The 15,648-nt window shown below is 36.1% G+C and overlaps 1 protein-coding gene across 1 annotated transcript in view; it reads left to right on the forward strand.

The window, feature by feature from the left end:
- COL19A1 (collagen type XIX alpha 1 chain) overlaps positions 1-15,648 on the forward strand; it is a 383,293-nt gene that overhangs the window by 21,550 nt on the left and 346,095 nt on the right. Inside the window, exons 3-4 of the mRNA XM_004605970.2 lie at positions 9,646-9,720; positions 12,107-12,206. Of these exons, the coding sequence (XP_004606027.2) occupies positions 9,646-9,720; positions 12,107-12,206 (175 nt within the window). The remainder of the gene's footprint in view (positions 1-9,645; positions 9,721-12,106; positions 12,207-15,648) is intronic.

The raw sequence follows: 15,648 nt of genomic DNA on the forward strand, positions 1-15,648 counted from the left end.
GCACACACACCACACTGTTAAATTCAGATTAGAAGTATGCTATGAAATATCTAGTATTTTAAATAGTTCCTCATGTTTAATATGGTTCCATGTAAGAATTCTACTACTGACACATGCACTTTGTAGCTTCTAAATTTTTATTTATTTTGTGGTGGTGGTGATGATGATGTCATATTTTTGTGACAGGAAATCACACTCCTTGAGGTGGGGCAGTTCCGGGATCAAACTCAGGTCAGGCCTGGTGTCTGCAGGGCAAATACTCTACCGTCTAGCTGTGTCCTCGGTCCTGTAACTCCTAATTATTTTAAGTGGGTGAAAGCCTCACCATCATTAAATAATTGTAGCTCCTAAAACCATTATAGCTGTGAGGGGACAGTTTGGGCATTAAAATAAGCACTGGAAAGTCTGTGACTTTTTTGTCACCGATTTAGTTAAAATAGCTGTGGTTCTACTGTTTTTCTTGTTTGGTTACCTTTACATATGGACTGGAGCAATAGCACAGCCTGTAGGTCCTTTGCCTTGCACGTGGCCAACCCGGGTCCGATTCCTTCATCCCTCTCGGAGAGCCTGGCAAGCTACCGAGAATATTCCGCCAGCATGGCAGAGCCTGGTAATATCTCCATGGCATATTTAATATGACAAAAACAGTAACAAGTCTAACAATGGAGACGTTACTGGTGCCCATTCGAGCAAATTGATGAACAATGGGATGACAGTGCAGTGACATATTTTTAATTATATTTTAGCTGACAGTTCTTTACCTATTTTTGTTAACCAATATTTTTCCTCCCATTTAGAAGACCCTATTATGCTTATTGAAAGGAATTGTAGAACAAGGAAGGATAGAGGGTGGAGTCAGGTTGCTTAGGGATGAGGGGGTCACAAGGCAACTACCACATTTCACCTAATAACTTCTAGCACCACATAATCACAGCACACTGAATTATCTTAGCACTCTGAATTATCATGTTTTTAAGTAATATAGCACAAATAATGTAAGCTCAATGGTGAAAAGTCTTGCACACTTTAGTGGTTATGAAGGTACAATAACTGTACATCAAAACCATTACATTAGCATTAAGTAAACATGTTACCTAAAACTACAGTAAAATTGAAAATAAAAAAGAACTTCACGTAATGGTTTATGTCTTTGGCTTTTTGCCCACACCTGGCAATGCTCAGGTGTTAGTTATTCCTGGCTCTATAATCAGAAAATACTCCTAGCTGGTGTTCAGGGCCCATATGAGATGCTGGGGATTTAACCTGGGTCAGCCATATGTGGGGGGGCTTACTATCTCTCTGGCCCTGTACCTCATTTTTAAGCAAAAATGCATTTAGTTAAATTTCAAAAACTGGCATAAAACCTGTGTACTCAGGTTTTGAAGTAAAATGTGGCAGTAAGAGAATAAGATGTATTAAAATAAGAAAAAAAAAGAAAATAATTTTTTTTTATTGTGTCCTGACGGAGAGTCTGTTTTAGCCTTTAAAAATGCAAAATCCCATTAAGGCCCCTCTCCATTTATGAAAGAAAAATAGAAGTTTCCTATATGTGATGAACTGCCTTTCTTCATCTCTTTCATCTCTAATCTAGAAGCAAATGTCACATGGTCAGTCTTGTCACTAAAGATAAAGCTATTCTCCTTAGTGTGGTGGAAAAGTGTAGTGATAAGTAGAACTACTAAACAATATAGGTTCTTACTGATCTTGCAGGTAATAATAATCCCAAAATATATTATGTACACTACTGAGGCTATGAAGAGATGGGGGGAGAGAAGGCAGGAAAGTGCAAGAGAAGAGAAACTGTGCACTCTCTCATGAAGTAGAGCTTGCCTTCTTTCTCTTCTTATTTCATTCCTTGTGTAATCTCATCCATCCCTATGGATCTAGATAGGGTTTATATGCCAATCACTCCAGTTTATTTCACTTTCTGTATCTCTCTTTTGAGTCCCTTCTGTTAGAAATATATTCATTTCTAGAGCCTGGCAAACTACCCGTGGTGTATTCAACATGCCAAAAACAGTAACAAGTCTCACAATGGAGACATTACTGGTGCCTGCTCGAGCAAATTGATGAACAACGGGATGACAGTGCACAGACAGTGCACAACTGCTTATTTAACAACTTTGTTATTTGAATTTCTTAATGGCACAACGAATTTAATGTTTCTGACCCTTCCATCTCTTTCACCACAGATTAATTTACTCCTTGCCAGATGTCTTTTCTTCCTCTAGTGGGATTCATTTCAGTAAACTAAACTTTACCCAGCTAAGTAAGCCAACTCTCCCTCCTCTCCACACAACCAATAGCCACATCCTGTTGATTCTTGTATATCTTTCCCCATATTCACTATTCACTTCTTTATTGAACATTTCCATTATATATAGTCTCAGTAAAACGAACAGCTGAGTAGTCTTTCTAGATAACACAAAGGACAGCAGGTAAATTGGAAGTTTTGATAAATGTTCCAAATGTTGCATGAGCATACTTATACTGAAAGTAATTCTGTAATTTGCCTGATGTTAAAATTTAACCAGGATCCCTCTGTTCTTATTGTCTATATTTGGCATTCCTTTGCGATATGAAAAGAGGAGAGTCTTAGATAGTTGACACTTGTCCTTAAGGACTGTTCTCAGAGATTAAGGGAAGAGGTAGGCTAATTCTTACCTTTTAGTAACATGGTTTTCTTAAGACAGCTCCACAGGACTTGGTAAATAGTTAACTGAATATTATAATATAATATTATATAATACTATGTTGTTATTTAAGAGCAAATGTAAGGAATATATATATACTTTGTTAAAATTAAAATATAAATTATATTTTCAGTAGAAAAAATTATGTTTTCCCTGAAATGAGTAATGTATAAAAGTAATATTAAGAATGCTTAATAAACTCTAAAGGATGTAATTGAACATTTACATCTATTTCTAAGACTGGGGTCATTGGTGGTGGAAAATTTACGCTAGTGAAGGGATGGTGGTGGAACATTATATGACTGAAACCGATTCACAAACAGCTTTGTAACTGTGTATTTCACTGTGATTTAATTAAAACAGAGAAATAGACTACTTTTATTATTCAGAATGAAGTAAATTTCGTAGGGTTTTCCCCTTGATTTTTATAATCTGTAAGAATTGCCTTCACCTTCTCACTTTTTCTAAGGTTCGATGTGAAGATATCTTTGGCCACAGAGAATTACTTGTGTGAATATCAAAAACTTATAGAAATGTCTTAGGTATTAAATTTGTTGAAAAAAAGAAAAATTAAGAGTCCATTTTATCTGGTTTGGGATTCTTAACTACGTGAAAGTAGAAGTAGGGAAATTCAATATTTCTTCACTGAATAGTAAGAAAAAGGGTGAAAAAGATGGAATTTAACTTATCTTCAGTGTATATTATAAACCAAGGACTTTTAGATGAGCAGGTTTGACAAACACTAGTACAATGATTGGAAAAACTGTTTCAAAATACATCTGTTTCTCAAAACTAGAGAATACCTAGCAATACAATAAGCCAAGCTATCCAATTAGATATCCAATAAGAATATATCCAATAGAAATATAGCATAATATTATATCCACTAAGAATATAACATAAGAATTCAAAGGTGGGGCTGGAGATAGCTTTCTGAGTTGAGGGCATGATTGAGGGCATGATTTGCATGCAGGAGATTTAGGTTCCATCCCAGGTCCTCTGACTCCTGGCAGCAGGGACCCCTACGCACCAATCTGGGGTTATCTCCTGAATATCACTGGGTGTGTGGCTCAAATACAGACAATATGATTAGCGATTACTTGAATGAGTAACTTTTTTTTCCATTACATGTTTCAAGCAGAGTGACATGAAACACCTCCCAACTAAAGATTGAGAATAGTTTCATAGGTTATTCTACAATTTTGTTTACAACATGGTTCTGAAAAGTAATAGTCAATATAGATAGAGCCTTATAGAGCTTTATTGTTATTATTATTATCATTATTTTTATTTTTGGGGTCATACCCAGTAATGCACAGGGGTTACTTCTGGTTCTGCTCTCAGGAATTACTCCTGGCGGTGCTCGGGGGGACCATATGGGATGCTGGGAATCGAACCCTCGTGCAAGGCAAATGTCCTACATGCTGTGCGATTGCTGCAGTCCCTATTATTATATATTTTTATCAGATCCAGCAGGACTTGGGATTTAAGGCCTGGCTCTGTACTCAGGATTGAACCCAGGTCAATTGCATGCAAAGCAAGTGCCCTACTCATGTACTATCACTCCAGCCGAACAGGACTTTTAAAATACATTTTTTCAATAAATTAGACATTGGGAAACCAGTTTTCTTTCAACTTTGCTTTGTGATCTGAGAGAAAGTCACTTAACTTTTCTTCAATGTTTGTACTTGGGTCCTTAGGATTCTATTTTTGAGAGGGAGAGTCACTTGAAACGTGTTTTTTTTTTCTATAGATAATCTAGGCAAAAATCTAGATAATCTCCCCAAATCTAACCTAGCTGCCTTTCCCCCCTATTTCTCTTGTTCCCCTTCTGTGTGTTTTCAACTCTGTATACTGCCCAGACCCTTCAAGTCAAGAGAAAAGATGGCTTTGCAATCAATAGCCAAATCTTAGCATGATTTTGTTAAAGATACTTGCATTTTCTTTCCCAGAATTCTGCCAAGGGTCTGTAAACAGTGTATCTTTCAGTATCTTTCGTGGTGAAATTTTATTAATAACTTTGTAAGTTTTTGTTTAGAAATTTTATTTTAGGCACCCTGTTTTACAAAACTGTTAATGGTAAGGTCTCATGCATTCAACAGCCTGTCACCACACCCACACCCACCTTTGCTCTACCTTTGTCAAAATGTTCTTAACCTCCCAAGGCTCATTCACTTCTGTTCCCCCAAGGTAAAGTTCCCACTGAAGACCAGTTCTCAGTAAACACTTAATGTCTGAAATGACACCTCTGCAGTGATTCTACTGTCTTCTGGCAGAAAGTTTGGATATTAAGGGCTTATTGATAGCTCTTTAAGGTGCACATGCATTTTCTCAAAAAGTGCCTAACTTTATATTTATACCAAAATGACAGTGCCAGTCCATTAGAAAGAAAGAGCACATCCAAATTGTGATAGGCACTTCCAGTGTTTCTCTTTATAGGCAACAAACTCCGAGGACTCACATATTCAGAATATTGAATCTTAAATATTACCTTCAAAATAATTGACAACATTTTATTTATACCTTGTTTAATTTTTCACTGTAAAGTTCGTATTCTGACAATATGAACTCTGTTTGATTTTCATCATCTAAAGATGTTAGTGGAAAACTACTTTCATAAATATTCTGAAAATGTTGAATTCCATTCATGTCACAGTGGCAGGTTTATTACTTTGGCATCATCATCTATTGATTAAATCCTTGGAAGAATTTAAATAAGATATGTATGGTTTTCAACTTGGCAGCAGGCCAGCATACCTTCCCCTCATTAACTTAGTGCCATTGTAGGAGATATCCTTTTGCACTATGTTGAGATTTGTTTTGCCACTTATCTATTAGGACTTCTATAAGTTGTCAAAATTAAAAGTTAATCTTATTTTATTTATATCTGCATTACAATCATTCTAAAAATTAATCATTTTAATTGGCAAGGATAACTTTACCTCAACCTATGGTCTTCTAACTTTTGTTGAGGCATTGTAACCCTAAACATCCATATGTCCTAGATACACAGTGAAATTAGTTTTCATATGTGGATTTGAATATCTGTGTAGCTGCTTATGCGTATCAAAATAAGTAACAGAAAAAACCAGAAGTCTTTCTTTCATACTTTCTCACTTGACACCCCACCAAGATAATCAGTACTCTAATCTAGAGTAGTTGTACGATTTCTTGAAATTATATAAATGGAATTATATGATCTTTAGTCTTTGGAATAATGGACAATTTTACAATATATTGTTGTATCTTAAGTTTCATGCAGGCAGTTGATAATTTCAGCAGGGCATTCATTTTTGTTCCGCTATATGTTTTTTTTCACTGTATCTACTTACCATGTTTTAGTCATTTACCATCTGTCAACAAATGGTTGGGTTGTTTACAATTTTGATTTTTCTTTTCATCATTTATCACATATTTTTATAGTAGTTTAAAGTTGTGTTAAAATTTATGATCCCACAACCTCCAAAATGCCCACAATCCTCCATTGCTGTCTAAGGAATATTCAGAATATTCTGAAAAAAAAAAAGTCATCTTCTTTTCTTTTTTTGGGTACTTAGTTATCATGAGTTGTTGATTTTCTCAGTTCTGGATTTCCTGTGTGTTTGCTTTAGTGAATGTTGGCATTTATTTAGATTTCTAAATGTACTGATTGCTAGCCTCAATCATTATTCTTCTTGTTCCATATCTTCATTGGTATTTGATTCTGTCAATTCTTAAATTTTAGTCCTTCAATGATATACTGAAGTGATTTTCTTTTCCCTTTCCCTGATTCTAATGATTTTTAGTACCTTTTTATATCCAGGCTGACAATTTTTATATTCTCTTTGGTGAAGTGCTTTTGTATTTTTTTTTTTGCAGTGCTAGGCATTAAGTCCATGATTTATATGCAAATGTATTTTGGGACATTTTCTAAATAGAGGTTTTAATATTTTTATTAGATTTTTGTAAAGTTTTTTGATATATCTGGATAGGAAACATCATTGGGTATATATTCTCTCAATCAGTGATTGCTCCTTTATACTTTTTTTTAGTATGGGCCACATCCTGAAGACTATATCTTGTGGTGTTTGGATGCTATGGGGTGTCAGGAATTGGATTCAGGACCTTGCATATGACCAAGATGTTCTCTACTACTTGAGCTGTCACCCTGCTCCGATATTTTTCCTCTACTAACATTGTTTTTCGACTAATAATGAATTCAACTTTAATAAATTCTCATTTCATTAATCTTTTATAAATGATTTCTTTGTTAAAATCCAAAATTCATGGAGATTTTGTTTCTTTTTCCACTGTACAATTGCTCACAATTTGGCCTAAGATCATCTTTGATTTACTTCAGCCCATAATGTTAGGTATGAGTCAAAGTAGACTGTTTCTCCATTCTAAAAACATTTTTTTTTCAATTTATTTGGATCATTTATTGAAAGGCCACCCACCCTTTCACACTGATAGATGAGTTATAGATCTATCACTCTTTTGTGGTAGATGAGACCATGTATATAAAATCTGCCTTTTTGAACTATCTGTTCCATTGTATTTGTATGCACATCAAAACTGCATTTAAAAATATCTGATATGTGATAGTGTAGCTCTTTCATTTGTTCTTTAATTTTAAGTGCTATTATATGAACCTAGAAATAAAAATCAGAATTTATCATCTTAACAGTATTGAATCTTCAAATATAAACAATTCATTTATTCCTTCAATTAGTTAGGTCTTTAATTTCTCTCAGCAATATCCTCTAGGCTTCAGTGTGAAGATCTTATGAGATGCTTGGGTTTTATAAAAATTGATCTGGGTCTGGAAACAGTGGATCAGTGGTCGAGTGCTTGTTCCACTGTGTAAAATCATGGCCTTGACCCCTAGTACTGCAAGTAAAAACAAAATATGACAATGAATTCAGATCACATGATAATTTCAAAGAAATATTTATTTTTATCACTTGAGACATGCACTCATCATGTTAAAGTGTAGGGTGGTACTATTATCTCTTAGCCATATTATCTGAAATGCTAAGCAATCTCATTATTCATTGTGTGTTGGGAGCACTGTTTAGAATATGATTTATTTTTCTGGTCAAGTATATAAAGATGATGGTCTGTCACTTCCTCTGAAGCATATATACATAATATATAAGCTTTGATCGTTTGGGGGCCATACCTGGCTGTGTTCAGGGCTTACTTCTGGCTCTATGCTCAGGAATCATTATCCAGAAACCATACATGGTGCCTGAGATCAAATAGGAGCTGTTCTTATGCAAGACCCTTGTGATAAGTGCGTGTTCGTTAAATGAAAGGCACAGAAGATGATGAGTTGATTTGGAAAATAAGTAGTTTCCATTTTACATAAAGAAGATTGGCTTTAAGCATTTTATTTTTCTCTGTATTAAAACCTTTTTATTTTGAGTCATTAAACCCAAACATTAATTTTAGGCATGGAGAATTTAGTTAAGATGCTAAAGTATTTAATCAATTTAACTTAAAATCTTTCTAGTTCTGTAGTTACCGTGGTATAATCTAAAAATTGGCTGCAATTTTGCCTAAGTTGACTTTCATGTCCCTAGAATCTAGTCTGATGTAGATCAAAACATTTCTCAGATAATATATTCTCTGCATATTGCTGTGTTTTAATAGGATTGAATATGTAAATTCACTATGTGTAGAATAAATTCACATTTATTTCTTTGTCATAAAGTGCCTTAGTAACTACTTTCTCAATGATTTTATATATTTTTCTTATTGTAGGCCAAATTTGTATGTTAGAGGTCTTTATATTTTTACTTTAAAATGTTATAACTTTTAATAACTTTCATCTCTGTTACTGTGTTAGTCAATGCAGGCTTTTCTAACAAGAATCCTGTGTGCATATAGGTTGTGTAGCTTAAACCACAGGCATTTATTTCATGCAATTTTAGAGCTGAGGATTCCAGAATCCAGACTTCAACATGACCATTTCTAATGAGGCCTCTTCCTCATTGCCTTAGATGGTGAGAGGGAAAGAGTTTCTGTCTCTCCGTTCCCTTACAAAGCTGTACTCTAATTGCCCTCAGAAGAGTCTAATTAAACCCTATCTCCAAATATCATAACATTTGGGAGTGAGGCTTTAATGTATGAATTTGAGAACACATTAACTTCCTTTTTTAAAATTTTTTGGGTCACACTTGGGGATGCCCAGGAGTTATTCCCAGCTCTGCACTCAGGAATTATACCTGGTGGTGCTCTGGGGACCATATGGAAGCCAGGGATTGTACCCAGGTCAGCCACATGCAAGGCAAATGCCCTCTCTGCTGTACTATCTTCTAGCCCCACATTAAGTTCCTAACACTCTCTAAAGTATCCCCTGACACTAAAATCTGAATCAAAGTGAACTATATTTTAAAATATAGTTTTATTTTTTCAACTTTATACCTGGGTTTGATTCCTCCGCCCCTCTTGGAGAGCCCGACAAGGTACTGAGAGTATCCCACCCACACGGCAGAGCCTGGCAAGCTACCTGTGGCGCATTCGATATGCCAAAAACAGTAACAAATCTCACAATGGAGATGTTACTGGTGCCTGCTTGAGCAAATGGATGAGAAACGGGATGACAGTGATACAGTGATTATTCTTGTAAAATGAAAATTTAATGATGTAACAGCTAGTTGATTTTCTAATGTAGCAAGCTTATAGGAAAATTGTAGTTTTGCAATAATAATGGTAATAATACTCATTATTGCTATGCAAGCATTTACTCTGTGCCAGAAATTGTTCTAAGCACTGAACTACCCAGCCATATGTAACCTTAAATGCACTGTAAAGTGGGTAATATTCTAATTTTTACTCTTATATAAATTTTATAGATTTCATAAACTGGATTACTTCATTTACATTTTGTCTTTTTTTCAAATTTATTGTGTGATTAAAATTTTAATAGAAAGTGTAGTACAAATTCACAATGTCTTTTTTTTAATAGACAAACAGTGTCCTCCACTGAGAATAGAAGGACATCAGTTTATACAAGGCAAAAGAGAGAAACTTGAATTTTCAGGTAAGCATTTTAATTCTTTCAAAACAATACTTGTAAAGAACTTGTTGACAAATAAGCAATATATTGTTGGTGATTATCTTACTTTGAAATTTAAGATGTTATGAGTAATAGCACAGTGGGTAGGGCATTTGTCTTACACGTGGCCGACTTGGGTTTGATTCCTCCATCCCTCTCGGAGACCCCTGCAAGCTATCAAGAGTATCCCGCTCGCATGGCAGATCCTGGTAAGCTCCCCTTGATGTATCTGATATGCCCAAAACAGTAACAACAAGTCTCACAATGGAGATGTTACTGGTGCCTGCTTGAGCAAATCGATGAACAATGGAAGTAGAGTGCTATGAGCAATATAAAATGAATGATGGAGAAAATATGCTGAGAACAGAATGCTACATTATTGAACCTGAGGTCAACAACTCTTCAATCTTGATGCAAAAAATTATTTGAATTTATGGAATCATATTCTTTTAGAAATCCTGGGAGGGAAAAAGAGAATTTATGGAAAAGAAGATCTTACAACCAAGTATAGTCACAATGAAATGATCATTTTGGTATATCATTTCCCTTTTTTTCTCTTTAATCCTTTGTTCTCAATTTTTTTCTTCTCTCCTTTATTTATCGTTTGTTTTTTTTTTGGCTCTTCCGGTAGTGCTCAGGGACTATTCCTAGCGATGCTCTCAGGGGTAACTCCTGGCTGGCTCAAGAGACCACATATGAGGTGCCAGGGATCAAACCCAGATTGGTCACGTGCAAGGCAAAGCATCCTACTGACTGTATCATAGCTCTGGTCACTCGTATTTTTTTTATGATCTTCACTTTATTCTCTCTATACTTTGAATATATTCAATATTTCAATAGAGAACTCACTATTATTGTTTGGAATTTTGCCCCAACAATCAGGCCTGCTGAAATGGCATTATTTAATAATTCTTTTCATTGCTGAGAATGAAGACTCTATGAGCTCACGCATGGTTTTGGATTTCTGATATTTTAGCTCAGTTCACGGTCTAGATGCATTTCTGTAAGAAGCTGCTCTGGGTACCAAAATGGGTTAGAAGACCTCTCAGATCATAGTCTTTAGGAGCAGAGGGTCCGTGGCAGCTCCGGATCTTATCTGGGCCGAGGCTGTGCTGGTAATGCCCCCTTCCCATGATCGCCAACGAGCCACATCACTGCAAACCTCATACCTCTGGGTTGGAAGTCTTAGGAAGTGACTCTTGCCACGTGGATGTTGCCGCTGCCGCCATTTTCCGTGCAGAAAAACAGGGTAGAGAGAGAAAGTCCCTCCCCGGGCGGCACAGAACTGTAGTACAGCTCACAGTCTAGATGCATTTCTGTAAGAAGCCGCTCTGGGTGCCAAAATGGGTTAGAAGACCTCTCGGACCATAGTCTTTAGGAGCAGAGAGTGGCCACTTGTCTTTTTTAACTTTCTCCTTCCATTTAAACTCTTCTCCTTCCCCAATCCTCCCCCATTCACATATACACAAATAATTATAATACATGTATTACATTTGATACATAAGCATCTCCACATATCACTGTAGATTCTCTTAAAGCATGATTTTTTTTGAAGACTGCTTAGATTTGAGTAATATGTGTATAAGTTTTCTTTCAGGAGGAGAGGGCTAGTTTGGACCTCTTCTAGGGTACTAAGGGTTATACTCCTGATTCTGTGCTCAGAGATCACTCCTGGGGTGCCTCAGGAACCGTATGTGGTGCTGGGGATCAAATGCAGTTTGGCTGCTTGCAAGGGAAGAGCTTTACTTACTGTACTTTCTCCTTAGTCCCTATGTATTTGCAACCTTGTTCAAGTTTATGTATTGATGCACAACGGTACTTACATCCTGCCACCACCAAAGTGGCATGTCTATTCTGTCTTTAGATATCAGAATTGCTAGAATGAACTACAATTGCTTACAGAGAATAATACTGAGATGAAAGAAAATTAATATTGAGTCTTAATTTCCCCTTCCCCCTATTGTTATGATATTTGGGAGTCACACACTTGATTGTGGTGCTTTTGCTCTTGGTTGCAGTGTACACTGAGGCTCACACCTTAGGGTTTTAGTTCACTGAGTCACACACTGGCCATGGTGCAGGGGATTTCAACAGTAATGCTTCCAGAATGACTCTAGCAACATGGGTTGCTGCAGAGGATTAGACTCATGCCTCATGCCTGTAAGGCAAGCGCTCTAACATTGCGCCACATTGCAGGGCCACATTTGAGTCTGGAAATGTTTTTACTAATCCCAAATAGCAGGATTTTTATTTTAATCAAATAAGTCTATACACAAGGAGAAAAAAAAAATCCCATCTGAAAATCAATATCACTATAAGTCTTCTAAGTTTAAGGAAACTGCCGGATTAAATCATTTTTCACATTTTTCAGGTTTTGACCTAGGAGAGAGCTTTACTCTGAGACGTGCATTTTGTGAAGGTGAAAAAACATGCTTCAAATTGGGGAGTGCACTTCTGATTAGAGATGCCATGTAAGTAAAATAACAATATTCTAACCAATTTTTGGGGGAGTAGTCACACCTGGCAATGCACAGGGGTTACTCCTGGCTCTGCATTCAGGAATTACTCCTGGCAGTGCTCGGGGGACCACATGGGATGCTGGGATTTGAACCTGGGTTGGCCATGTGCAAGGCTAATGCCCTACCCGCTGTGCTATTTCTCTGGCCCCTTTTTTTTTTGCTTTTTTTAAAACCAATTTTTAATATGATTGCTGTTTTCTAATAAAGAGTTTCCAAATTATGTTTAAAAATAAAATCATCTAGTGTGATTGAATTTTCATAAGATGAATGCTGTGGCAAATATGTTTAAAGTTGGCATTACTTTAGATTTTAAAATATAGACAACATAAACATAGAGAAAAAAATGATAAATTTATTTCTACATATATTTCTACAATATATATACTCCAATATAAATCGAAAGAAATTTGCCCAACAGTGTTACTCTTTTGTGTAGAATACTATAGTAAAGAAAAGTGGCTTTGCAGTTTTATCTTTGAGTTTGCTATTTAATTCATTTCAAAATATGTTTGTCAGAATGATCATTTGTTATTTTTATTATTATTTTCTGCTCATAAACCTGAGATTAAAAGAAAAGGAATAGATTTTCACTTAGGTACTATCAATAAGTTGGTTAGCAATTATACAGGGCAAAACTATTTTCTCCCGTGGCTGACTATATGCTATCAGCGGACAGAGTTACTAATTTAGAGCACTGAGTCATCAGGAAGGCAACTATAGTGTATCTGGTCATGATTTTTAATTTTTGCGTCTAAGATGAGTATTCAGGGACTGGGAAGTTTCATCCCCACAACAAACCTGCCTCTTTTCACCCATCCTGCACTGTTAGCCCAAGCTCTGCACAACCAGGTCTGCCTGAGTATATATATATATATATATATATACATACTTAGATATATATATATATATACATTAGATTTCTAATACCTCCAGAAAAAAATCTTAGTGCAAAAATTATAGGTGGATATTCCAGTATATAAATATGATGTATTTTTTATATAGGAGTACTGCTATTTATTCAGCCATTGATTAAGCTGATTATTAAATGTGCATTAGCTCCACATTACTTTTTTTTATTGAATCACTGTGAGATACAGTTACAAAGCATTCATGTTCGAGATTCAGCCGTATAATGATCGAACACCCATCCCTCCACCAGTGCATATTTTCCACCACCAGTGTCCCCAGTGTATCCGCCCCCATTTTAGTCCACACCCTGCCTCCATGATAGGCAATTTCCCCAATATTCTCTCTCTCCTTTTGGGCATGGTGTTTTGCTTGAATTTCCCTATCACCATTCAAGCCTGCCTGCCAGTGGCAGATGTTAGATTATTTATTGTCCGTTGCTCATTTTGAATATTATGGGTGCCATGGCCACATCCTTCTGGAATCCTAGATTGTAAATGGTTGGATTCTAGAGACATTTCTGTAGAGCACTAATCCATTTTGAAATTCAATTGGGTGTCTCTGGACCACGGCTGCTAGTGTGCTAAGATGGTGCCCGGAGGCACATTGTGGGGGTGACAGCCAGGCCCATGAGTGGGTGGGGAGCTGGGGAGGGACAGCCAAGCACCTCTGCCACCATGCGGCATGGACATTTAGTCCTGGAACCCACATACCTGGGCCTTGCTTGTGGAAGCTCTTGGTTTCTGGGTTCTCTCTGGACTAGGCGGGGAGACTGCCCTGCTCCATCTCTGGTGTCCAGTGAAATTGGCTTGGTATAGGGTCCAGAGAGATCTCCAGCTCTGTGTATGATATAATTTTTTTAAAAAACAAGTTTTGTTTGATTTAACATGCAACTCACGGATGTTTTTATGTGAACACATACATGAATGATTTTTTCCTGCTTCTGATGGGTAACAAATATTTAACTAACAAGATGGATTGTTGAGAGTCTCAGAATCTGAATCCTCAGAAGGGAAACTGAATCAAACATCTCCTTGTCTATATTAGATGCTCTTTATAAACTAGGTTTGTAACTTACTTTTTTTCCCCTTGATAACCATTCTTTTTAAGCCTCTTAATTTGAGATATTTTAGATACTTTTAGTTTAATAATATGGTTCCTTAAAAGTAAACTGCTCATTAATTTGGTAAAAAATAAGACTGTAAAGGAAGATATAATGGGTGATTGTCAGGCAGGGCACTTCAGCAGATAAAACTGTGCAGACCTGCTACTATGGGCGTGTTTAGGTGCTTCTCACAGAGGCATTAAGCCTTGGGGCAGCATAGTTCCATGCTGCAATATTTATATGCAGTAAAGAAAAATCAATACAGTCTCATATACATATAAATATGTGTTTAGATACTTAACTACTGTTAGGTAGCTTCAGTGAATTTCAAAAAGACAATCAATTCTGTTTCAAAAATTATGATACATTTTTTTCCTCATGTCTTCTTTCCTGTACTAAATCCGTGTTTTTCTGGCCCCGTGACCAAATTGCAAAGAAAACCTTATAAAATTCACCTGACTTGTATGTTAAGAAGAGTTAACCAAGTTTAAATGGTCACATTGGAAGATCGCTGCCATAGTTAGACAGTAAATACGAGGTATGACATGAAATTTTTTTTTCCCACCTTGATTCTAAATCACTGCCAGATCTGGGTGCAATAAATGTAAGTGAATTCTCTGGCTCTTCAGAGCAGAAGCCTTGTGCTGCCACTACAGGAAACTGGAGGGTATCTGGTTAAGCTGACTAGGAGTGTCAAGTGGCTTGGCTCATCTCCACTTACATTTCACTCATTGTGCCAAGTATGCTAGGCTACTTCTCTTGCCTCTTGCATGATGCCATTTTGATTTTTCAATGAGACTGGAGTAAAGTTGCAGCTATTTATATATTTGTAAATAAGCTGCCTTGCAGAATCAGCATGGGAAAAAGCAAATGCTATTTTATATGGAAAACGGGAATTATATCTGTGTCTGAGCTTGTTTTTATTTTTTACTTTTTGACATCTTTCACATGATATTCATGAGAAAGAAATATAAGAAGAGCATCGGTAGCATGGGGATCTTTCCCACCAAAGGTTGTTCTTGGAGGGGTCCCTCTAGATACACATTATCTTATATTTAAAGGTGGCATGGATTTAGGGAACAAAAGAGGGACTTTATAAGTTTGATTTATTTTAAAGTAATTTCCATTTCTTCACTATTCATTGGGATGACAAATAGTAAAAATACCCAGGATTATGAAAAAGAATAATTTATTATTTTTTACACAGTGAGAACTGTGTCATAGTTGATCATATTATGGTGATATTTAAATGGCTTCCCAAGTTCTCAGGGGAAAATGACGAGAAAATATATAATGAAATGTACAAATCAAAGAACAGTTTATATTTTTGGTATAATATACTCAATTTATTTCATTAGTAACTTTCATAAAGCATGTTTTAAA

Source organism: Sorex araneus, chromosome 4 (genome assembly GCF_027595985.1).
Source record: "Sorex araneus isolate mSorAra2 chromosome 4, mSorAra2.pri, whole genome shotgun sequence".
Classification (NCBI taxonomy): Eukaryota; Metazoa; Chordata; class Mammalia; order Eulipotyphla; family Soricidae; genus Sorex; species Sorex araneus.